The sequence below is a fragment of the Erythrolamprus reginae genome, chromosome 1 (genome assembly GCF_031021105.1).
Source record: "Erythrolamprus reginae isolate rEryReg1 chromosome 1, rEryReg1.hap1, whole genome shotgun sequence".
NCBI lineage: Eukaryota > Metazoa > Chordata > Lepidosauria > Squamata > Dipsadidae > Erythrolamprus > Erythrolamprus reginae.
The window spans coordinates 134,362,419-134,386,855 of record NC_091950.1 but is presented as its reverse complement, the minus strand read 5'-3'; the positions used below and the strand labels follow the sequence as shown (position 1 = coordinate 134,386,855).

The window sequence follows — 24,437 nt, the reverse complement described above, 5'->3', positions numbered from 1 at the left end:
TACTGTCCTCTTGCTCTTCTTCCTATTATTTCTATTTTCCCCATCCCTTTCTCTGCCTGCTCTATGTAACATTTGACTTAATCACGTATTTTAAAAAATTTGAAAGTTTAACTATTTTCCCTCCTCCATTGCCACTACATCATCAACATGGGCTTCCCTAATACAAATCTTTTCTAATAATGAGCACATTTCAGCACCGACACTGATGACGTTACCTAGTTTGGGTAAGAAAACGTCTTGCAAGAGAACGACCAAGTTCAGAGAGCACCAAGAAACCCTTCAATCTTTTTTCTCCCTTAATGACATCATCTCACGTTCTTTGTTCTCCAGGGCAAGAAGTCAACGAAGTCACCCTTTCCAGATTAAGACTCCGAGTTCTTCCACTTGAACTGCTACCAAATAACAGTATAGAGAGCCTGAATTTGGACCGGAACAAGCTGAAACATGTCGCTGGGATTTCAAGCCTCTGCAACCTGAAGAAATTGATTTTGTCGAAAAATGCTTTAACAGATTTTCCAGTGGAAATCCGGCACCTGATCCACCTGGAGAAGCTCGAGCTCAATCAAAATCAAATCCGAGATATCCCAGAGGGGATCTTCTCTTCTCTCCCTAAGTTAAAACACCTCCGACTTAACAACAACCACTTAGACAGTCTTCCTAAGGATTTACGGTCCTGCCAGGACTGTCTCCAGTATCTGAACTTGTCCACAAACGCATTTCAAGCCATCCCTCAAGTCGTCTTGGAGTTGAAAAACTTGCAAGAATTCTACGTGCAAAATAACCTTTTGCAGCAGCTCCCTAAAGAAATGTTCACACAGCTGTCCCTGAAGATGTTCAAAGTAAACGGGAACTCCCTGAGGGAACCCCCAGATGAAGTGTGCGCAGGGGGCATCAAACAGATCGTCAGTTACTTCAAACAGCTAGAGAACGGTCAAGCTGAGGAGGACAAGCGTGTCAAGACAATGTTTCTGGGGGCATCTTTAGCAGGAAAGTCGACAGTATGCAGAAGCTTAAAGCAGAGACAAGTTGTTCAACTAACCAAGGATGACCGCACCGTCGGGATTGAAATAAGCGAGTTCCATATCCAAGGCTTCACCTTTCTCTTTTGGGATTTTGCTGGCCAGCTGGAATACTATGTGACCCACCATATGTTCATTACTTCACAGGCCCTTGTCATCTTGGTCATTAACCTGCAACTGTAAGTGTTCTCTAGCTTTCTTTGCCAACATGTATTGTACTGTAGTTATGAATGAGATTTATATGGTCAACCAAATTATAAACTGTAATTCAGGACAATGAGCCAAAAAATAACCAATGCATTTTAAAAAAATACAAAGATAGGATGCAATATACCGTATTTTTTGGAGTATAAGACGCATCTTAGTTTTGTGGGAGGGAAATAGGGAAAAGCATATGCTTACCAGATATTCTTCTGGCTAGCATCCTTAGTCTGGTCACTTTCAGCACATTATTTTATCCCCTGGTTACGGCTTTAAAAAAACCTTATTGGAGAGAGTAACAATGAAAGAGCTTGCAAGCCAGTAAGAGCTAGGAACATTGTTAGAACTTTGTTAGGGCTGGAAAGAAAAATTCTGAGCAAGTAGAGCAATGGGGAAAAAACCTGCAAAGACTTAGGGCTTGGAAAACACACTTTGCAGAGAATAACAGTGAAAGACCTTGCAAGCCAGTAAAAGCTGGGAACGTTGTTGGCGCCTGGTTAGGACTGGAAAGAAGCATTTGGAGCAAGTTAGAGCAGTGAAAAAAAAAACCTTGCAAAGACTTAGGGCTTGGAAAACATTCTTAGCAGAGAGTTACAATGAAAGATCTTGCAAGCCGGTAAGAGCTGGGAACATTGTTAGAACCTGGTTAGGGCTGGAAAGAAACTTATTCTCAGCAAGTAGAACAATTAAAAAAAACCCTACGAAGACAGGTTTTGGAAAACATTATTCACAGAGAGTAGCAGTGAAAGATCTTGCAAGCAGATAAGAGCTGGGAACATAGTTAGCACCTGGTTAGAGTTGGAAAGAAACATTTGGAGCAAGTTAGAGTAATGAAAAAAACTCTGCAAAGACTTAGAGGTTGGAAAACATTCTTCCCAGACTGTAACAATGAAAAAACCTGCAAGATAAGAGCTGGGAAGATCGTTAGCACCTAGTTAGGGCTGGGGGGAAAAAAAGCTGCATTCAGAGTATAAAATGCACGGGAATTTTCAGCCTCTTTTAGGGAGGAAAAAGGTGCGTCTTATACTCCAAAAAGTACAGTAATCAAGGCCGAACAGCAATCATATTTATATTCTTAACACCATCAAGCAGGCTCATCTAACATCCTGGCCCTAATGCCAAGTAGCATGAAATGTTTTTCCAGTGACAGTTCCCTTTAATTTAAGCGGAACAGATAGATCTAAATATGCACACCTGGTTCTAAATGAGTCATCTTTAAATACTTAAAGCTTTGGCTGATTCTTGGTGGTGATATTATGGAGGCAACAATCACCCTTTTTCTCCCCTTTCATTGCTATCTGATAAGTGGGGCATCTAAGGCTAAATGTCATGTCAGTCCATCTGAACTCATTTCCAATAAACCAGCATAGGGTTGCACTGCACGATTTCTGAAGAAAATACACAATTTTTATACTAAAAATCAATTCTTGTAAGATTTTTTGACCCAGAAGGAACTTTACCATTATCCTCTTAACCAGTCCTGCCCAGTGTTTTGAATTTTCAACAGTGGATATCTGAGCTGAATTCTCAGCAAGCCAGAATATAGCAATCAAAAAATTAATTCCCTGTTGTTTTTGTCTAAAGTTTAAAAATAATTGAGCATCCGCAGAATGTATTTGTTCTGTCCCAGCGACGAGCCCCCAAGAAATATGCACACACACGCTGATTTAAAACATCAAACTGTTACACTTAATATTTCCTTAGTATTGGGGTTTGGTTTTTTAAAAGCTCAGGAAATCAGAAACAAGTTTGCCGGCAAGCCAGCTGCTCACTAGAGTCTTAACAACTGGCCAGAGTCCAAGCACAAACCAAAACAAGCAGATCATTACTTTAATCAAAGTGATCTCCTTCTCTTAGGATAGCTTGGCAGGCAGCTCAGATGTCATTAGCCACAACTGGAAAAAAAAGAAGTTGTCTTCCATCACGTTCTACAGATCTATTCACAAAGACACCTCCTTTTGTTTAGCCACTCCTGCCTTCTAGCAGCCCTGCATGCCCCAGCATCAAGAAGAGGCTCCTCCTCTTCTCCTGAGTCACTCATGTGCACCTCGGGAGGTGCAGAAGTCCCAGGTTGGCTTTCAGCCTCTGACACCACATCCTCTTGACCTCCTGCTATGAGACTCGGGTGCCAGGTGCACAGACCTATGGTATGCACCACAACCAGGGGTGGGCTAAATGCCCAGACTGGGACGACGACGCAGTGGGGTAGTGAAAATGGAGCTCCACCCCAGAGCACCCAATTTGCACCGAAAGATGTTGAAAGAAAATGCAGGGTGTCCTGCATACGCCACGCCCACAGTGTGGTAGTAAAAATTTTGGTAGCCCTTCACTGACCACAACTATCTCTCGATCCTCAGCATCCATGACCAGCCATGCAGGACGTGGGCGGGCCACAACAGTATTTCTCAAATTTAGTTACAGAAACTTCATACTTTCTGCACCTCTTTTTCAAATGGTGCATTTTTGTTGGTTTGGATATATTAAATAATGTTACACTTCAAATCATTTTGCAGTATGTCAAGATCATATGTTTGACGCTCCGGGCCAGCCTTTTTTTATTCCAGGAGAAAGGAACTGCTTGTAGTGTCACTGATGGGTAAGGCCTGGCAGATGGCTGTTTAAGCTAGTTAAGCCTTGCTTTGAATTTTTACTTAAAGAGCTCTGCACTATTTTACAAGCAATAGTATATAACAGTGATGGCGAACCTTTTTTGATTCATATGCCAAAAGAGTGTGTGTCCACACTCATCCCCCCAACACATGTGCACCCGCTGCTGCCCCCTACACATGCGCACAATCCCCCCATCCCCCCCACATGTGCACAGGCTTCACTGAAGCCTGGGATGATGAAAAAACAGCAAAATGGGCAAACCGGAAGTTTGGAAAAATGGACTTCCGGTTTGACCATTGTGCTGTTTTTTGCACTCTGGAACCTTCAGAGAAGTTTCCTGAAGCTTCTGGAGGGCAAAACAACCTTCCCCAAGGCCAAAAATCAGCTGGCTAGTGTCCACATGCACACTGGAGCTAACATAGGGCAATGCCTCACGTGCCCTCTGAGATGGCTTTGTGTGCCTCCTGTGGCACCTATGCCATCACTGGTATAAAACATTAATGAGGAAGCTGAGGAAGGACAAAAACCTCCAGGTGAGTTGCCAGTATTACATGATGATTGGGACTACAAGTAATCCTCAATTTACAACAGTTTGCTTAGTGACCATTCAAAGATACAACGGCACTGAAAAAAAGTGAGTTATGACCATTTTTCACACTTATGACTGTTGCAGAATCCCCATGGTCAGGTGATCAAAATTCAGATGCTTGGCAACTGACTCATATTTATGATGGTTGCAATGGCCTGGGATCATATGATCCGCTTTTGTGACTTTCTGACAGGCAAAATCAATGAATAAAATAGAATAGAGTAGAGTAGAGTAGAGTAGAGTAGAGTAGAGTAGAGTAGAACAGAGTAGAGTAGAACAGAGTAGAGTAGAATAGAATAGAATAGAATAGAACAGAGTAGAGTAGAATAGAATTGAATAGCATAGAATAGAGTAGAGTAGAACAGAGTAGAGTAGAATAGAAAAGAGTAGAGTAGAACAGAGTACAGTAGAATAGAATAGAGTAGAACAGAGTAGAGTAGAGTAGAATAGAATAGAGTAGAGTAGAACAGAGTAGAGTAGAGTAGAACAGAGTAGAGTAGAGTAGAATAGAATAGAGTAGAACAGAGTAGAGTAGAATAGAATAGAGTAGAGTAGAACAGAGTAGAGTAGAATAGAATAGAGTAGAACAGAGTAGAATAGAATAGAGTAGAGTAGAACAGAGTAGAGTAGAATAGAATAGAGTAGAGTAGAACAGAGTAGAGTAGAGTAGAACAGAGTAGAGTAGAATAGAATAGAGTAGAACAGAGTAGAATAGAATAGAGTAGAACAGAGTAGAGTAGAGTAGAATAGAACAGAGTAGAGTAGAATAGAATAGAGTAGAGTAGAACAGAATAGAATAGAATAGAACAGAGTAGAGTAGAATAGAATAGAGTAGAGTAGAGTAGAACAGAGTATAGTAGAGTAGAATAGAAAAGAGTAGAGTAGAGTAGAGTAGAACAGAGTAGAGTAGAACAGAACAGAACAGAATAGAATTCTTTATTGGCCAAGTGTGATTGGACACACAAGGAATTTGTCTTTGGTGCATATGCTCTCAGTGTACCTATAGCAAAAAAAATACATTTGTCAAGAATCATGAGGTGCAACACTTAATGATTGTCATAGGGTACAAATAAGCAATCAGGAAACAATCAATATCAATATAATATTTGGGTAACTAGATTCACTTAACAGCTGTGTTCCTAACTTAACACCTGAAGGTATTCACTTAGCAACGGTGACATGAAAAGTGGCAAACAGGCAAAAATCACTTAACCATTGTCTCACTTAGCAACAGATTTTTAGGATCTATCTCTATCTATCTATCTATCTATCTATCTATCTATCTATCTATCTATCTATCTATCTATCTATCTATCTATCTATCTGACTTCTATGCCGCCCAATCCCAAGGGACTTGTGGTCGTAAAAGGAGGACTGTTTGTATTGAAAATATTTTCATTTAAATAAGCTAGTTTATGAACCCTTCGGAGGGTCAGTTGGCTCAGTGATCCATCCCTTTTCTTTTCACAGGTATCAACTTACTAACGACTCCTTCAAGAATCTTGTTGGATTTTGGATTAGCAACCTTTTCATGCGAGTGCCAAATTCTGTCATCCTTCCTGTGGGAACTCACGTGGATGCTTGTTCAGAAGAGGAGGTTAAAGTAAAGAAAAAGGATATCATGTGCAAGATGCAGGCCATGCTGGAGGAGAGACGGATCAACCTAAGTCACCTTATTGCTAACCTGGAAGACAATGAGGAATCGGAGTTCTATGAAGATCAATGGATTCGAGTGAAAGAAATGGAAAATTGCACCCTTAAGGTAGGAAATAGTCATATATATTTCATATACAATGATCTTGACCAAGAAACTGCGGGAATAAAGTTATACAAATATCTTAGGAAGCAATCCAAAGCAGCGATGACATGGTCCCTTCTTTTTTTTGTCCAAATCTCTAGTCAATTAGGAGAGAGGAAGAAATGTTACAGTTATATGCTGTATTTTTGGGACTATAAGAAGCACCTTTTTACCCCGCAAAAGAGGGTGAAAATTTGGGTACATCTTATACCCCAAATGTAGCCCTGCCTGCCAACCCCCACCCCCACCCTTTGGCCTCTGTCTCCCAGCAATTTACTTCCTTGCAGAAAACAGAACAGAGCCTGTTAAGTCAAGCAATTCATTATCAGCTTCCCAATCCTCAACTGATTGAGGCTGCAGGCAGACCGCCTGCCGAAACTGAAACTGAAATTAAAGCTGCAAGCAGGCAAATTGCTGGGAGGGAGAGGCAGAGGCAGAATTTTATTTTCTTGTGCTAGTCAGTTGCTGTAAGGAGGTAAGGAGTCAATAACTATAAATGAGGAGCTGGGGTGGCGCAGCAGGTAGAGTGCAGTACTGCAGGCCACTGAAGCTGACTGTAGATCTGAAGGTCAGCGGTTCAAATCTCATCACCGGCTCAAGGCTGACTCAGCCTTCCATCCTTCCGAGGTGGGTAAAATTAGGACCCAGATTGTGGGGGCAATATGCTGGCTGTGTTAAAAAGTGCAATTGCTAACATGTTGTAAGCCGCCCTGAGTCTAAGGAGAAGGGTGGCATAAAAATAAAATAAAATTAAATAAATAAATAAATAAATAAATAAATAAATAAATGTCTGTAGAATGTTCAAGTTATTAGACTTATTTTTTAAGACTGCTTTATTATTGATCTAGACCACCAACAAAATAAACAAGCTTTTTAAAATAAATGCTTGATATGAACAGGCCCAGTGCTATTGTATCTTTTTAAAAAAAATATAGAATAACTATACTTCCAGAAAGCCACATCAATTTTAACAACTTCTGTGCAAGTATAGTATGAAATGTAACAGTGTCCTGTTGTACTATTAAGATAAGGCAGCTGAGTTAAATCCTGACTTAGTCGTGTTTGGCATAGATCTATTTAAATAATTGGGAGGATTTAGTGTGATTACATTTAAGAAAACTTTCTGGCATTAATAATGTACATTTCTCCAATTCTTTGCTATTTCTATGGGTCAGGCACATATGCACAGAAATACACAGCAAACAGTGTATATCATCTGTGCTGTTTGCTGCTTGGCAAATTGCTGGGAGGCAGAATTTTCCCCCTTGTTTTCCTGCCCCCAAAACTAAGGTGCCTGCAGTGAAGTCTTACAAAACATTTTTACTACCACACTGTGGGCGTGGCTTATTCTGTGGGTGTGGCTTACCAGACATGTGGCCAGGTGGGAGTGGCTTAATGATCTGTGACAGGGGGTGGCTTAAAGGTCATGTGACTGGCTTAAAGGTGGCCCACTTGACATCACTCACATCAAGGGCTTTGGTTATGATTAGGGTTAGGGTGCCTGGCCTCTCCCCACCTCAGAGAGATACAATTTCCCTATTTATTTACTATTACTGAACATCCAAAATATACAATTTAATTCTAGATATATATGGCATATGTGTACATACATATTACACACAGGCACACAAAAATATACATTATCAGAAGGGGGGAGGAAAGGAAAAAATTCAAAATTTTTCTACCAGTTCTGCGTACCTGACCCTAGCCGTAGGATCCCATTAGTGGTGCATCTTATACTCTGAAAAATAGGGTAAATATGTATGATATCTCCTATTCCACTCCATTCTCCACTGAGCTTCCACCTTCCCTAAACACAACATGAGAAAATATTATTTTACTGAAAGAGTAGTAGATCTTTGGAACAAACGTCCAGCAGACGTAGTAGATAAATCCACAGTAACTGAATTTAAACATGCCTGGGATAAACATATATCCATCCTAAGATAAAATACAGAAAATAGTATAAGGGCAGACTAGATGGACCATGAGGTCTTTTTCTGCCGTCAGACTTCTATGTTTCTATGTAACACCAAGTAGTATGTTAGTATTTCCCCTTTTCTCTGCTTGCTTGTGTGAAGTTCTCTTTGTCTCTAAGCATTTCCTGTTCTAGATTCTAGAGCTTGTTCCTGTCAACTGTATGGATTACCTGGACATTAAAAAACTGGAAGAAACCATTTTGGAGCATGTCAAGAATGAAGAGCTCTTCCCCAATGTCATCCAAGTGCTCCCCCCTATCTATAAACAAGTAGAAGCAGCAATTGCGGATATGATGCAAAATAACGAAGAGATGACTGAACATGGCAAGTAAATATTATTAGCTGCATTTTTATAGATTTCTTCTTTCCTTTCTTTGCTGTGGTGTCATTAAGTGGGAGCAATCCCTTTGGGAACATGGGCAATGGAACAGGTGTATTGCACCACAGCTGTATAGCCACAACTAGCTCAAAATAATTATTTGGGGCCCACTTCTTAAATTGTGCCTAAATTAAAACTCTGAGTTCATTTGGGTATCTAGATCAGGGGTCTCCAACCTTGGCAACTTTAAGCCTGGTGGACTTCAAACTTCCAGAATTCCACAGCCAGCAAAGCTGACTTTAAGCCTGGTGGACCTCAACTCCCAGAATTCCACAGCCAGCAAAGCTGACTTTAAGCCTGGTGGACTTCAACTCCTAGAATTCCACAGCCAGAAAAGCTGACTTTAAGCCTGGTGGACTTCAACTCCCAGAATTCCACAGCCAGCAAAGCTGACTTTAAGCCTGGTGGACTTCAACTCCCAGAATCCCACAGCCAGCAAAGCTGACTTTAAGCCTGGTGGACTTCAACTCCCAGAATTCCACAGCCAGCAAAGCTGATTTTAAGCGTGGTGGACTTCAACTCCCAGAATTCCACAGCCAGCAAAGCTGACTTTAAGCCTGGTGGACTTCAACTCCCAGAATCCCACAGCCAGCAAAGCTGACTTTAAGCCTGGTGGACTTCAACTCCCAGAATTCCACAGCCAGCAAAGCTGACTGTGGAATTCTAGGAGTTGAAGTCCACCAGGCTTAAAGTTGCCAAGGTTGGAGACCCCTGATCTAGAGCCACCGATGCAATAGGCCTTCTGGTGCATGTCTCCTCTTTGTGCAAGTGAAGTTTATTTGGATGCTACATTTCCTGTTTATTTAGGGAAAGTATTTATTTAAAAACATAAACATCCACATAAATCAATGTTTTGATTGATTGATTGATTAATTAATTAATTAATTATAAGCCTATTGGATGAAAAGGTTAATTGCCTGAGCTCAAAGATATGGACCATTAGAAAGAGAAAGAACCCTCTGAACGAAGTTCCAACGGCAACATTCTCATGTGTGCGTGTATGTACCTTTCAGTCATTTTTTCCCCTCCTACTCCTGGTGATTCTATAGTCTTTGTAGTTTTCTTAGCAAGGTTTTCAGAAATGGTTTGCCATTATCTCCTTCCTAAGGCTGAGAGAGACTGACTCAGGCGGGGGTTCCTCTTCGCCGGTGCTACCAGAGCACTCCCGGTGACTGGCATGGGCGCGCGCACGTTGGCGCAAAATTTTGCTTTTGGTGCCAAAAGCCAAATCTCATGGGAGGATAAGCGTGTGAGCAAGATTTTGCCGTTTTTCACCAATATTTTGCTTCCGCGCATGACAAAATATTGCACATGTGTGTATCCCTACATGAAATCCGGCTTCCGGCGCATGTGCAGAAGCCAAATCTCACACCAATGTGCCTGCCTGCCCACCAGTTACCTGGAGCTGCGCATGCAGCTCCATTTTCGCTACCGGGATAGCGTCCCCTCCCGTTCTGGGGGCAACCCTTTGCTCGACTGACTGGTCCAAGGTCACCCAGCTGGCTTTGTACCTAAGTCACCATCTCTCAATTTCTAGCCGGATGCCTTAACCATTACAACAAATTGGCTCTCTTGCCATAATTGAGGCAGCCATAATAAATGAATCACACTATGGAAAGAGAAAAACGGCACTGAAAAAAAGGGACTTATGAGCGTTTTTCACCTGTACAACTATTGCAGAATCCCTATGGTCATGTCATCCAAATTCAGACGCTTGGAAACTGACTCACATTTATGACGGTTTGCAGTGTCCTGAGATCATGCAACCACCTTTTGCAACCTCCTGACAATCAAAGTCAACGGGGAAGCCACATTCACTTAAGAACCATGTTACTAACTCAACAACACCGGTGATTCCCTGAACAACTGTGGCAAGAAAACTCACAAAATGGGGCATAATTCATTTAACAACTATCTCACTTAACAACACAAATTTTGGGCTCCATTATGATTGTACATTGAAGACTATGTGTCCCTTGGAGCATAGAACCTACTGCTGGTTGACTGCCTGAGACTGACTTTCTCCCTCAACAAGTGCTCTTCTAATATTTTAGGGATGGTGAATTTCAATCTTTTACACAGCCAGCTGTCCCAGCTGTATCATTTGGATAGAGAACTTCTGCAGGATATTTTGAGATACCTTCATCGTATTGGATTAATTGTATGGTATGAAAAGATCAAGCAGCTGAAGGGCACAGTGTTCTTATGTCCAACTATTCTGATCACGCTCTTCAAAGTGAGTATCTCCTTGATTCCACCTTAGCACCAGGGGGCCATCGCTTCTCTGAAGTTAGCTAGAAGCCAAATTTCCAGAGACCATAGGTTTTAAAAAATGGTTCTCTCGTATGTGTATAACCTGCTCCCAATCGTAACAGACACTTTGCGGGGTGCTACAAACTCAAAACAAAACCCCAAACAAATTTAAACCATTACAGTAATGGCATAAAAAAATCTTCCATAGACTCAACAGTAGCAGCCAAAACTTCCTCTTATGTTTTCTCCTAAGTCCCATTCAGCAAAGATTATTATTGATACGAATGAAAAGTGCTGTATTTTGAGAATGGGGTGGGGTCATTCATGAATAGCCTCTCCATTTTATTCTGTATTTAAATCTGTCTCTGATTTAAACCAGTGCTATATTGGTTTAAATCAGAGACAGATTTAAATAAAGATTACAGGAAAATGGGGTAAAAAGCATTTACCAATGCTATATTGGTAAATGTTTTTTATCCCATTTTCCTATAATTTTTTACAAGCAAAATAGAGTGAAAATTGTCCACGAAGTGACTTTCACATAAAAAAATAATTTAATTCCATTTGGGTGGTGGGGAGGGAGGTATCCCTTTTTTCCCCCCTGCTCTACTCTTCTTCCTTGGTTTTCTGACAAGCTCTCTGGGGTTATTTAATTATTTATTATTATTATTATTATTATTATTATTATTATTATTTATTAGATTTGTATGCTGCCCCTCTCCGTAGACTCAGGGCGGCAGTCTACACCTCCCCCAACAGAATAAAATATAATGTGAAGTAGGAGAGGCAGATGGAAACCAAGTTGTATAAGTGCAATGTATTAAGTTCTTACCCAGTATCTTTATCTAAACAAGATCAATGCTTGGGATTCATAATTTTATATATGGATTGTCACTTGGCATTCCGACTGTATCTTACCACAGAAACCAATGGTTTGTAATAATCATCTAGTCAGAGTAGAAGTGGATATTCTGTCCAGAAGCACCAGCTAAATGGTGCAGCCATCCAGTTCGGTGCAGGAATTCAAAATATCATTCCAGATTATGTTGCAAGATGGAATAGTTGAACATATGTATTAATTAAACTATATACCCATATCACTTACTGAGTACTTTTGAACTTCTTTGTATGTTTCAGCTTAACTTAGACACCATGTTTCCTTTACTTTCCAACAAGTATTAAAAGGCAATGGACTATTTTAGGGCATGCTTCAGACCTGTGGGGCAGGTTCATGTTCTGTTCAAATCCCAAAGGCGTGATCTGAGGGTGGGAGTACAAGGAGAATGGAAGAGTAGCCCAATAATTTTTGTTTCTGAGTTGAAATTCAATTCATAAAATTGTTTAAAAAGGAGATAGGACAGGAGTTGAATGGTTTTATTGTTCGTATGATTAAACATTTAGGACATAGAAAACAATCTACTACAAGACACCAAGAGGTTTACTGGTAAGTCTTTGATTTACCTTCAGTCAAATCCACTAGCAAAATTGTGAGCCTACTTAGGCAAATATGTTTCTGTTTTTCTAGACTCTTGTGAGGTATGGCCTAATGCAACAGCTGGAGAGCATTTCTGTGGACGTCTTGATAGGAGAACATGCCACCATCCGAGACCGGGCCAATTGGGCATTGAAGTTTAAATCCAAAGCCATCCTGTGCCAGAAAGCTATGAGAGCTTTGCTTAAGCAGCAGCTTTCTTTAGACAACATGGTCGACATCTTTGAGGAAATGGTGGGAAGCCGATTCCAGAAGGGGAAGCTCTTCAGCCTACTTGAGCACTTTGAGATCTGCCTGGAGATCAGAAACGTAGAAGGACTTAATCCTAGAGCCAGAACATTTGTACCTGGGCAGCCATGGGAAACTCTGCCAAACCTAGAGAAGGACACACACTACTTGTTTCCTAACTATCTCAATCAAAGTGAGGAGGTTTCAGCAATGTGGGGAGAAGACCACAAAGAGGACTTGCATGTTCGCTTGTATTTTTCTCCTGAAATCCCAGAGAGCTTCTTCCAAAGGTATTGAATAGTATCTGCTAAGTGTCATAGATAGTGACAAGCCATCCTGTGGCCAATATCCACAACTGTGGGCCTCTTTGAATGGGGGCCGGTTGATTTGCACAAGCAGGGGTCAAATATAAGGACGGGGCCACCACTATTTACTGGACAATTTCTGACAACAATTTCTGAGGGTTCTGCTGGGTGTTGGTAGTTTGGGTTCTGCTGGGTGTTGGTAGTTTGATTGATACTCTGTTGTCTTTAAAGTACTTTACTTTACTTACTTTACTTTACTTTACTTTACTTTACTTTACTTACTTTACTTTACTTTACTTTACTTACTTTACTTTACTTTACTTTACTTACTTTACTTTACTTACTTTACTTTACTTACTTTACTTACTTTACTTTACTTACTTTACTTTACTTACTTTACTTACTTTACTTACTTTACTTTACTTTACTTACTTTACTTTACTTACTTTACTTACTTTACTTTACTTACTTTACTTACTTTACTTTACTTTACTTACTTTATTTTACTTACTTTACTTTACTTTACTTTACTTACTTTACTTTACAGTGTTCCCTCGATTTCCGCGGGGGATGCGTTCTGAGACTGCCCGCGAAAGTCAAATTTCCGCGAAGTAGAGAGGCGGAAGTAAATACACCATTTTTGGCTATGGACAGTATCACAAGCCATTCCTTAACACTTTAAACTCCTAAATTACCCTTTCCCATTCCCTTAACAACCATTTACTCACCATTATTACTGGTACTCACCATTGAATAAGACACTTAGTGATCCTGATATTTATAAACATAATTATTTATTAACAATATTTTTTTTTTGTTATTTATTTGCAAAAATTATTAGTTTGGCGATGACATATGTCGTCATCAGGTGGGGAAAACCGTGGTATAGGGAAAAAACCCGCAAAGTATTTTTTAATTAATATTTTTTGAAAAACCGTGGTTTAGGCTATCCGCGAAGTTCGAACCCGCGAAAATCGAGGGAACACTGTACTTACTTTACTTTAATTGATTTATAAGCCGTCCACCTCCTGACGGACTCAGGGCAGCCTACAATAATAAAACAGCGTACAATAATAAAAGCCCCAATATTAAAAGACCTCCATTCACCTATCATTCATCCCTTCTAAGTCACCTCTCTGTGCTATTCTGTTCTATTCTAAAGGATGGCACAGAGCAGCGCCACCTGGTGGTCAGAACAGGGTGGCTCCCAGGCAAGATTTCTTCCCTGCTGGGTCCTTGGCCAGCCACCTTCCGTCCCGGAGGAATCCTCCCTTCCTCTCCAGGGCCGAGGGTCAGGGGCTGCGGGGCGGGATTGGTCTCTTCCCTTGCAGAATGACAAAGTTGGAAGGGGCCTCAGAGGTCATCTAGTTCAACCCCCCCCCACTGCTCAAGCAGGAGGCCCTGGCAGAATGAGAGAGTTGGGAGGGGCCTGGCCTCCCCAGCATTAGAAGGTCTCCCTCTCCTAATCTTCTGTTAAGAGCATTTTCCTGCAGGCTGTCAAATGGAGAGCCACTCCAATCTGCAGAAAAGTACATTTATGACCATTTTGCAAATACAACAGTGGAACATGCAGATGTAACCAAGCTCCTTAGTTCTAAAGCCCGATTGCAGGCACGAAGCCTCAAGTCTAGGAATTGATCGCAGCGCGTTTCTGAAAGATACAATAGCCTTCGTCACACAGTAAAACCTCCTTTCCTTCCCAGAACTCAGAGCCACCTGCAAAACGTTTCTATTTCCGGTTTTCTTCTCAACATCAGTGACCAGACCAGAATCAGGAGCTTCCGTGCAGAGTGTGAGCTTGAATCTGATCTCTCAAGTCTTAAGCCAGTGTTTCCCAACCTTGGCAACTTGAAGATATCTGGACTTCAATTCCCAGAATTCCCCAGCCAGCGAATGCTGGCTGGGGAATTCTGGGAGTTGAAGTCCAGATATCTTCAAGTTGCCAAGGTTGGGAAACACTGTCCTAAGCCACCATTAATAACTGTATCCCTTAAGCACTAGGGACTCTCTAGAACAGTGATGGTTAACCTTTTTTGGACCAAGTAGCTAATGCATGCACATTCACACATGCACCTGAATGCAATGCATGCAACTCCTGCAGGTGTCCCCTGCACTTGCACCCCCACACATATGCCCCCTGCATATGTGTGCAAACCTCACACATGCCTCCTGCCCCCCACATGTGTGCATGGCACATCCCACACGTATGTGAGGCAGAGACCCAATGACCTGCTGGTTAGCGGGAGGCGAGCGCACGTGCAGAGTGGAACTGAACTAGGGCGGTGGCTTGTGAGCCATAGGTTCATCAACACGATTCTAGAATATGCATTGTTTAGTCCCCTCTTGAATTTATTATTTTTTAAATCTTTTTTTTTTAAAAAATTATCCAACACAAAGTTAAAAACAATACATAGTTTCCAACACCAAATCAAGATTATTGTCAAACATATACATTTTTTTTCTTTTTAATTTGTAATCACTCAATGTAGGCTCTTATTTCTCTTTCTTTCACAAAGTGACTGTAAAAACATATAATATCTTATACAGTGATACCTCGTCTTACAAACCCCTTGTCATACAAACTTTTCGAGATACAAACCCGGGGTTTAAGATTTTTTTGCCTCCTCTATTATTTTCACCTTACAAGCCCAAGCCGCCACCACTGGGATGCCCTGCCTCCGGACCTCTGTTGCCAGCGAAGCACCTGTTTTTGCGCTGCTGTGATTCCCCTGAGGCTCCCCTCCATGGGAAACCCCACCTCCAGACTTCAGTGTTTTTGCTTCGCTGGCAACAAAAGTCCGGAGGTGGGGTTTCCAAGCAAGGGGAGCCTCAGCGAAATCACAGCATCACAAAAACACAGAAGTCCTGAGGTGGAGTCTCGAGGACTTCCCTGTTTTTGTGATGCTGCAATTTCGATGAGGCTCCCCTCGCTGGGAAACCCCACCTCTGGACTTCTGTTGCCAGTGAAGCACCCACTTTTGCACTGCTGGGACTCCCCTGCTGGGATTCCCCTGCAGCATCACAAAAACACTGAAGCCCGGAGGTGGGGTTTCCCATGGAGGGGAGCCTCAGGGGAATCCCAGCAGTGCAAAAAAGGACGCTTCAGCTGGCAAAAGGGGTGAGTTTTGGGCTTGCACACATTAATCACTTTTCCATTGATTCCTATGGGAAATATTGTTTCGTCTTACAAGCTTTTCACCTTACAAACCTTGTCCCGGAAACAATTCAGTTCGTAAGACGAGGTATTACTGTATATTCAAAAACCTCTTAAAAATATAGCTTTTCTCTATCCAATATTAAAACATTACAATAACCTTTACATTAATCGATGGTCATCAAATTCACTTCTTATTTGAGTCTTACAAATCTGAGCTCATTATTCCAAAAGGCAATTTTCTTATAATCCTTTAAGTCAAATAGATTATATAATAATTTAATAATAAATTATTATTAGATTTGTATGCCGCCCCTCTCCAAGGACTCGGAGCGGATCACAACAAACAACACAATTTAAAAATCCAATATTAAAAAACAATTTAAAAATCCAATATTAAAAAACAATTTAAAAATCCAATATTAAAAAACAATTTAAAAATCCAATATTAAAAAACAATTTAAAAATCCAATATTAAAAAAAAAATTAAAAAATCCAATATTAAAAAACAATTTAAAAATCCAATATTAAAAAACAATTTAAAAATCCAATATTAAAAAACAATTTAAAAATCCAATATTAAAAAACAATTTAAAAATCCAATATTAAAAAACAATTTAAAAATCCAATATTAAAAAACAATTTAAAAATCCAATATTAAAAAACAATTTAAAAATCCAATATTAAAAAACAATTTAAAAATCCAATATTAAAAAACAATTTAAAAATCCAATATTAAAAAACAATTTAAAAATCCAATATTAAAAAACAATTTAAAAATCCAATATTAAAAAACAATTTAAAAATCCAATATTAAAAAACAATTTAAAAATCCAATATTAAAAAACAATTTAAAAATCCAATATTAAAAAACAATTTAAAAATCCAATATTAAAAAACAATTTAAAAATCCAATATTAAAAAACAATTTAAAAATCCAATATTAAAAAACAATTTAAAAATCCAATATTAAAAAACAATTTAAAAATCCAATATTAAAAAACAATTTAAAAATCCAATATTAAAAAACAATTTAAAAACTTATTAAAAACAATCATTCTACAATATGCGTTGTCTAATCTCCTCTTGAATTTATTATTGTTGCAACTGCCTGGGCCCAATTTAGCAGTAGCAGTACCTGTAATGCTGGTGGAAAAGAGAATACGATGTGAAAGTACTGACCATTCTCCCCCCCCCCCCACTCCTCTTTCTTCCCAGGTTCATGGTGAAAGCTTGTTCCTTCTTTTCAACTCACTGGGTTGCTAAAGCCACCTGCCTGCTCATATGTAGTGGCACACCATTACTGATCAAAGCAAACAACCAAAAAGGTTACAGCTACATTGAGCTCAGGTGCAGAATGCCAGGAAACAGGGCTGGTAGGTACAGAGGCATTGACTGCTTTTTCGGTTCAAATGTAATGTAAATGATAGAGAACAGAGGTTTGCTGGCTGAGGAATTCTGGAAGTTGAAGTCCACAAGTCTTAAAGTTGCCAAGGTTGGACCTCTGATATAAAACAAAACAGTATAGAATAGAATAGAATTTTATTGGCCAAGCATGATTGGACACACAAGGAATTTGTCTTGGTGCAGATGCTCTCAGTGTACATAAAAGAAAAAGAGACATTTGTCAAGAGTCATGCGGTACAACACTTAATAATTGCCATAGGGGTCAAATAAGCAATGAAGAAACAATATTAATAAAAATCTTAGGATACGAGCAACAAGTTACAGTCATACAGTCCTAAGTGGGAGGAAAAAGATGATAGGAATGATGAGAAAAACTAGTAGAAATAGAAGTGCAGATTTAGTAAAAAGTGGGTAGTCCTTAACTTACTACCTTAATAGCAATAGAATTAGACTTATATACCACTTCACAGTGCTTTTACAGTCTTCTCTAAGCAGTTTACAGAATCAGCCTATTGCCCCCAACAATCCACGTCCTCAATTTACCCACCTCGGAGGGATGGAAGGCTGAGTCAACCTTGAGCCAGTGGTGAGATTTAAACTGCTGAACTACAGCTAGCAGTTAGCTGAAGTAGCCTGCAGTGCTGCACTCTAACCACTGTGCCACCCCAGCTCTTGATGGCTTGCCATGATGACTATGGCCGTTGAAATTTGACCCATCTAGGATTCACCAAGTTGGAGAAGGCTGGCTGCTCTGAATGTTTCTTAAGACCACTCTCTCTGTTGCCTTCTGCAGGATTCCAGTTAACCTGGGACTTTATTATAACAATCATCACCATCAACCAAAAACTCCTGGAGGAATGGCCTGGCCTCCATCTTTGCATAAAGGCTCCGTGCCGGACAATTGGATGTCCTGCTGAATTTGTCTGGCCGGATCTGGACGATAAGATTACTGTGTATGTATTTCATGGTTATGCACCAGCAAAACCAAGACTGTAAAGTTTTTTTAGAGTTTGCTGCTTAAATTACTTTCTCCCTTCTATATTGGTCTTTATCCAGAAAATATGCACTGTAACATTTCCCTTTCCAAAGCAGATCCTCAGCTGAGAACCTTTGCTAGGAATCCTTGTTTCTTAACTGGGGGTTGGCTCTGTACCCTTTAAATTGACTTTAAAAAGAAAACAAAAGCTCCAAAATATTTCAAATAGGGTGCTTGTTTTCATTTAAACATTTCTTCCGATAGTGGGTGGCGACTAAACAAGAAGAGAAGCAACTTCAAACTAAGGAGAAATTTCTTGACAGTTAGAACAATGAAAGAGTGGAACAGCTTGCCTCCAGAAATTGTGAATGCTCCAATAATGGAAGTTTTTGGGAAGACGTTGGATAACCATTTCTCTGATGTAGCATAGGGTTTCCTGCCTAAACAGGGGGTTGGAATAGAAGATCTCCAAGTTCCCTTTCAACTCTGTTGTTGTTGTTACAGAGGGTTTCACTTCTACTACTTTTATAGTCCTCTCTCATTTGGTGCATCAATCTCCCTGAATTTGCTGCCTTCAAAATGTTTTAGGTCTCCTCTCCCACAGTTCCCAGTCAGTACATGTTCTGTCTGGGTCCCTCCAGAAGCCAACACCAACCCAAAAAAGAAGCCAGACACACTGGGAAAAAGCAAAGGCAGTTTATATAAGTCAAAGCAAACACAGGTAACAAAAACTGTCCTTCCAAATAGGAACACGCTGGAACTTCACAGATGTTTCACGAAGGCCATGAAATAAGACAGGATACTTGCTGTCAAAAACAACGCTGGAGATAACAAACCTACGCCTCCCCCAAGTCTTCCAGATTTCTAGGCCACAAGCCAAGATCAGAGACGCCGAGATGCAGAGCAGGGTCACAGAACTTCCATGCGATAACGCTCCACAAGGCTGTAAGGGCTGGCCTGCCTTTTTCAACCCTGCTGAGGAGAACCACACCCAAACCCAGCTGTTGCCAATTCAATGGTGCAAATACCTTTCTAATTGGTCCCGTCTCTGAGCAGCACGTCACTGTCTCATGTCTATTATGGCCTGTGCTTCCTCATCCAGTGAGTCCAGGCTACTGGCTGGGGAGAGCCCCCCATCCGGGGCTCTCAGGCTGCTCTCCCTCATCCTCTTCCTGACTTTCCTCTCGCCCGTCTGCCTGTTCCTCCCTTTCCTGTTCACTGTCCTCCTCCTCCGGGCATGGATCCAGCAGAGACGCAGCCGGTCCCTGAGGAGCCTCAGGCTGAATCACAACAGCACAGCCCAAACAAGATTGCAGATTAGGCAAAGTGGATGGCACTAGATCATAAACAGCTATGCTGCGAGATGGCTATTATGTCAGGTTCTTTCTTCAGCTTATACTGTAGATAGAGCTTCATCATTCTTCTTCTTCTTACCTCGTTAAATCTAAGCTAGAGAATATATTTATAGTCAAACTAAGAGGTTAATGTTTTTATATTCTTATTCAAACAAATTATTTGGAAATGTTATGTTACTAATACAAGGTCTCCAAAACGACATTCTGGAAAGATCAGCCTGAAATCTGTGCCTATCTCAAGAGGCTCAGGCTGCAGTAGGGATGTGAACTTAAATCTTTCCTGTTCTGTCTGTCACCATGCCACAAAATTAGTATGTACAATTAAGACTAACACCCACTATTTTGAGGGATGTGTACTTATCCAGGAATAGTAATAGGAAAGAATAGTGGACCATTGCTCAAATGACAATTTCTTTCCATTTTCGTTTTCCATTTTTTCCAAATTACAGCAGTGAGATTTTAAATATCCCATTGTGTTTTTATAGTTTTTCAAACTTTCATGTTTAAAGCATTAGCAAAAAATCACTGTAACAAGCCACCAAGAACAAAGTAATGAATCAAACACACCCACTCAAATTTGTAAAAATCAAACAAGGATTGTTCTTTTTTTAAAAAAATATTTTTTTATTATAATACAAAGATTTAAAAAAAAGAGCAGATATATGTTGTTTTACATCTTGTATCATCTTATATCATTTCAAAACATAATCATTATTATATAGTTGTTGTGCTTAAATTCTAAACATTTTGTACAAATATTTTATACAATACTGCCCTTAATTACCCCTCTCCCCCCCTTTGAACTGTTATTTTAACAGTTCCAATTTTCTTTTAAATATCAATATGCAGCTTATGGCATCAGCGGTTGTCACAGTTTTGTTCTGTCATGCAATTAATCTAAAATCAGATTGGATTGATCTTAATGTTATATCTCCAGATGATTTTCAGAACATATTGTTTATTCACTAGCATTATTGTTATTATTTTTATTCTTATTTTGATTTTGGTTTTTTGTCCTTCTTCCTTGTTTCTACCCAGTCTAAAATTTATTCCAAATTTCATAATATTTTGATTCTTCTTTATTTTTGAATTTTGACGATTGTTCTTTATGTTCAGAAAACTGCAAACCACGAAGTTTCAGAGCAATGTGAGTTTAAGTAGGCAATAGGTCAGAGTTAATTACTCTAGTCCGTGCAGGAGCCTTTCAGGCTTACAGCAACCAGCAATAACTCACAAATGGAATGTCAGAATGTCACAGAGATCCAAAGGCCAAAACGAAACCACAATGCATCAATGTCTCGCTCCAAAGCTGAACGATAATCTCCCACACAGATCTCTCCAACCCTCCCCTTTTTTCAAGGTTGCAGCAGCATCATTAAGTCTTATCACCTGTGCCCTATAATTTGTTTCTGTGTTTGCACAGCTGCTCTTGTCTTTCCAGCATTCTCTGGACCCCAGCATTCAGAATAGGATTACTCATTAACGCTTCCCCTTCTAATTCAGATGAACCTCTGGCTGGAGAGCTGACTGAATCCATTCCCCTCTCTGTCTCTCCAGTCCCTTCATCCTCCCTGTCTCTGCTTCTGGTTCACTGTCTGATTCATACTCCAGCCATACTGGTCTTCTGTGAACAGACGGCCCTCACTTCTCTGCATCAAAATCAGCAGCCACAGGAGCTGGCCTGAAGCCCACCACAACAAACAGAAGCAAGCTTGGCCCCAAAGAAAGAAACCCAACCACATTTAAAAAATTATTTTAATGCCTTTTTCTTTGAAAGTTCTAGATGAGGTACATCAAGGTCTCTCCTCATTTTATCCCATCCTTAATCTTAGTGGTAAGTTGGAGTGAAATAGGTTTAACTGGCCTAAGTCAATCAGTGCATCCCATGCTTGTATAGTGATTTGAACTCTGATCTTGTCCTTAGCCTGATACCTGAGTAGCAGCAACCTATCACACTGGAGGCCAATTTGTTTAGTGATACTTGATCCTGTTTGTCATCCACCTTCCTTCCAGGTTCAAAGAAGACATTAAAACTTGTGGAATTTGTGCCAATCGATTTGAAACAGAGCTCCTGTTACCCAAAGGTGAGGTTGGAATATTTGCCCTTAATGTCAATGCTCTGACTTAATTATTTAAATACCATTATTAATGCTGTTATTTCAATAAACTTAGAATGCTGCATGATGAAATTGTGAGTTTTAAATTAATATTGCTTCTTCATTGCTTATTTGACCCCTATGACAATCATTAAGTGTTGTACCATATGATTCTTGACAAATGTATATTTTATTTTATGTACGTTGAGAGCATATGCACCAAGACAAATTCCTTGTGTGTCCAATCACACTTGGCCAATAAAAATTCTATTCTATTCTATTCTATTAGGGTAAATGTACAGAAAAATATAGGCTTAGTATGGTATGTTTTCTCCAAAAATTCCATGATGCTGTCAGTGTTTAGATTATTTGTAGTACCGTATTTTTCAGAGTATAAGATGCACCTTAGCTTTTGGGGAAGAAAATAGGTGAAATAAATATTCTGCCTACCATTTATTCATGTGGCTAGTCCTTAGTCTGGTCAGCTTCAGCACATTAGTTTGTTGGTTTTGAGCACATGTGCTTGCTTTTTATCCCCTGGTTGGGGATAAAAAAGTTTCTAAAACACTTCACTTCTCTCTCTCTCTTCAGAGAGATGAACAATGAGAAAAGCAGGCAAAGGGAAGATCACTTTTATGGAAGATTACTTCACTCATTAACACCTCACTCATTAGCACTTTGCTAGGGCTGGTAAAAAGCTTAGTAAAAGCTAAATTCGGAGTATAAGATGCACCCAAATCTTCAGCCTCTTTTAGGGGGGAAAAGGTAAGTCTTACTGAAAAATATGGTATGATTGCAATTCAGGTTTAAAAGCCCATCAGTTTTGGAGGGTTAAAGCAGAATAATTTTGAATTATTCCAATATTGGGGATCACACACTTAACCCCCCCCAAAACTCTTAGGAGACCGAGCTAATGATCTTGCCAAGGTAGGATTATCTGAACTGAATAGTGGAGAGTTGCTGCCTCTTACCCCCTATGCATAGCCCAGTGACTTGATACTTCTCTGAGATAACCTTTAAACTTGGATGATAGGGAGGCAGCCTACCACGTGTCTGCCATAGCATGCTATACAAAAGCCTAATATTACTAACATTCCCCTTTTTTCACAGTTCCAAGCAAACCAAGCAGAACTGAGGTTCCTGCACAATATTATATCACCAGCTATGGGAATGCTACCTTTGGGACCAGCACTGTCCATGTGGAAAGACAGGTTTGTTAATGTGAACGTCTAAAGCAGCCTTTCTTAAACTAGCTATTATGAATTCTAGCCCAACATACCTGGAGGACATCAAGTAAGGGAAAACAGGCCAGAAAAATGGAATGTTAGTTTGACCTTGATGTCAAAAGCACTGGTCACAACTCTAATGTAGAGCATTTCTGGTACGAATTGGACCCTTTACGCATCTCCATTCCAGCATCAGCTATACTGCTATGAAATAGACAGATTTTATCCACTCGTTCAATGGTGCAAAGAAACCTCACACATCTTTGCTTGGGACATGTCTACAATACAGAACCTCTATATTATTGGCAGCCCATTGCTGAGGCAGGTTGAAGTTAGTTCAAGTAACAGCCTGGAAATATATACTGTTAAAAATAAAATAAAGAGAACACTTAAATAACACAACTCCAAGTAAATCAATTTTATTTCTGTGAAATAAAACTGTCCACTTAGGAAGCAACACTGATTGACAATAAATTTCACATGTTGTCACTACATTCAACTTTGTACAGAACAAAGTACAGTTATTCCAGTGTTTTTCAACCAGTGTGCCGTGGCACATTAGTGTGCCGTGAGACATGGTCAGATGTGCCGCGAAGCTCAGCAAGAGAGAGAAAGAAAGCAAGAGAGAGAGAAAGAGAGAGAGAAAGAGAGAGAGAAAGAAAGCAAGAGAGAAAGAGAAAGAGACAGAAAGAAAGCAAGAGAGAAAGAGAGAGAGAAAGAGAGAGAAAGAAAGCAAGAGAGAGAGGAAGAGAGAGAGAAAGAGAGAAAGGCAGGGAAGGAGGGAGAGATAGAAAGAGAGCAAAAAAGAGAGGAAGGAAGAGAGAAAGAAAAAGGGATGGAGAGAGAGAGGAAGGAAGGGAAAGAGAGAAAGAGGGAGAGAAATAGAGCGAAAGGGAGGAAGAGAGAGAGAAAGAGAAAGAGAGAAAGAAAGAGAGAGAGAAAGAAAGCAAGAGAGAAAGAGAGAGAGAAAGAGAAAGAGAGAGAAAGAAAGCAAGAGAGAGAGAGAGAAAGAAAGGCAGGGAAGGAGGGAGAGAGAAAGGAAGGGAAAGAGAAAGAGGGAGAGAAATAGAGCGAAAGGGAGGGAGAGAGAGAATTTTTTTGTGCAAACTTTTTTACCCCCCCCCCACTCCCCCCTGCTCAATGTGCCCCATGATTTTGTATATGTAAAAAATGTGCTGCAGCTCAAAAAAGGTTGAAAATCACTGAGTTATTCAATGAGAATATTTCATTCATTCAGATCTAGGATGTGTTATTTGAGTGTTCCCTTTATTTTTTTGAGTAGTGTATAAAGTTTTCTCTGGGAAAACAAAAGAGAACCTCTCATCTAATAGGATAGGTAGATAACATAGTGGTTAATTGACCGATCCATA

General features: G+C 40.0%; 1 protein-coding gene across 1 annotated transcript in view; it reads left to right on the top strand.

The window, feature by feature from the left end:
• Positions 1-24,437, top strand: part of LOC139174833 (malignant fibrous histiocytoma-amplified sequence 1 homolog) — a 28,365-nt gene that overhangs the window by 2,069 nt on the left and 1,859 nt on the right. Inside the window, exons 2-10 of the mRNA XM_070765474.1 lie at positions 331-1,198; positions 5,890-6,181; positions 8,331-8,520; positions 10,630-10,811; positions 12,354-12,838; positions 17,226-17,383; positions 18,208-18,367; positions 21,759-21,829; positions 22,952-23,052. Coding sequence (XP_070621575.1) covers positions 331-1,198; positions 5,890-6,181; positions 8,331-8,520; positions 10,630-10,811; positions 12,354-12,838; positions 17,226-17,383; positions 18,208-18,367; positions 21,759-21,829; positions 22,952-23,052 — 2,507 coding nt within the window. The remainder of the gene's footprint in view (positions 1-330; positions 1,199-5,889; positions 6,182-8,330; positions 8,521-10,629; positions 10,812-12,353; positions 12,839-17,225; positions 17,384-18,207; positions 18,368-21,758; positions 21,830-22,951; positions 23,053-24,437) is intronic.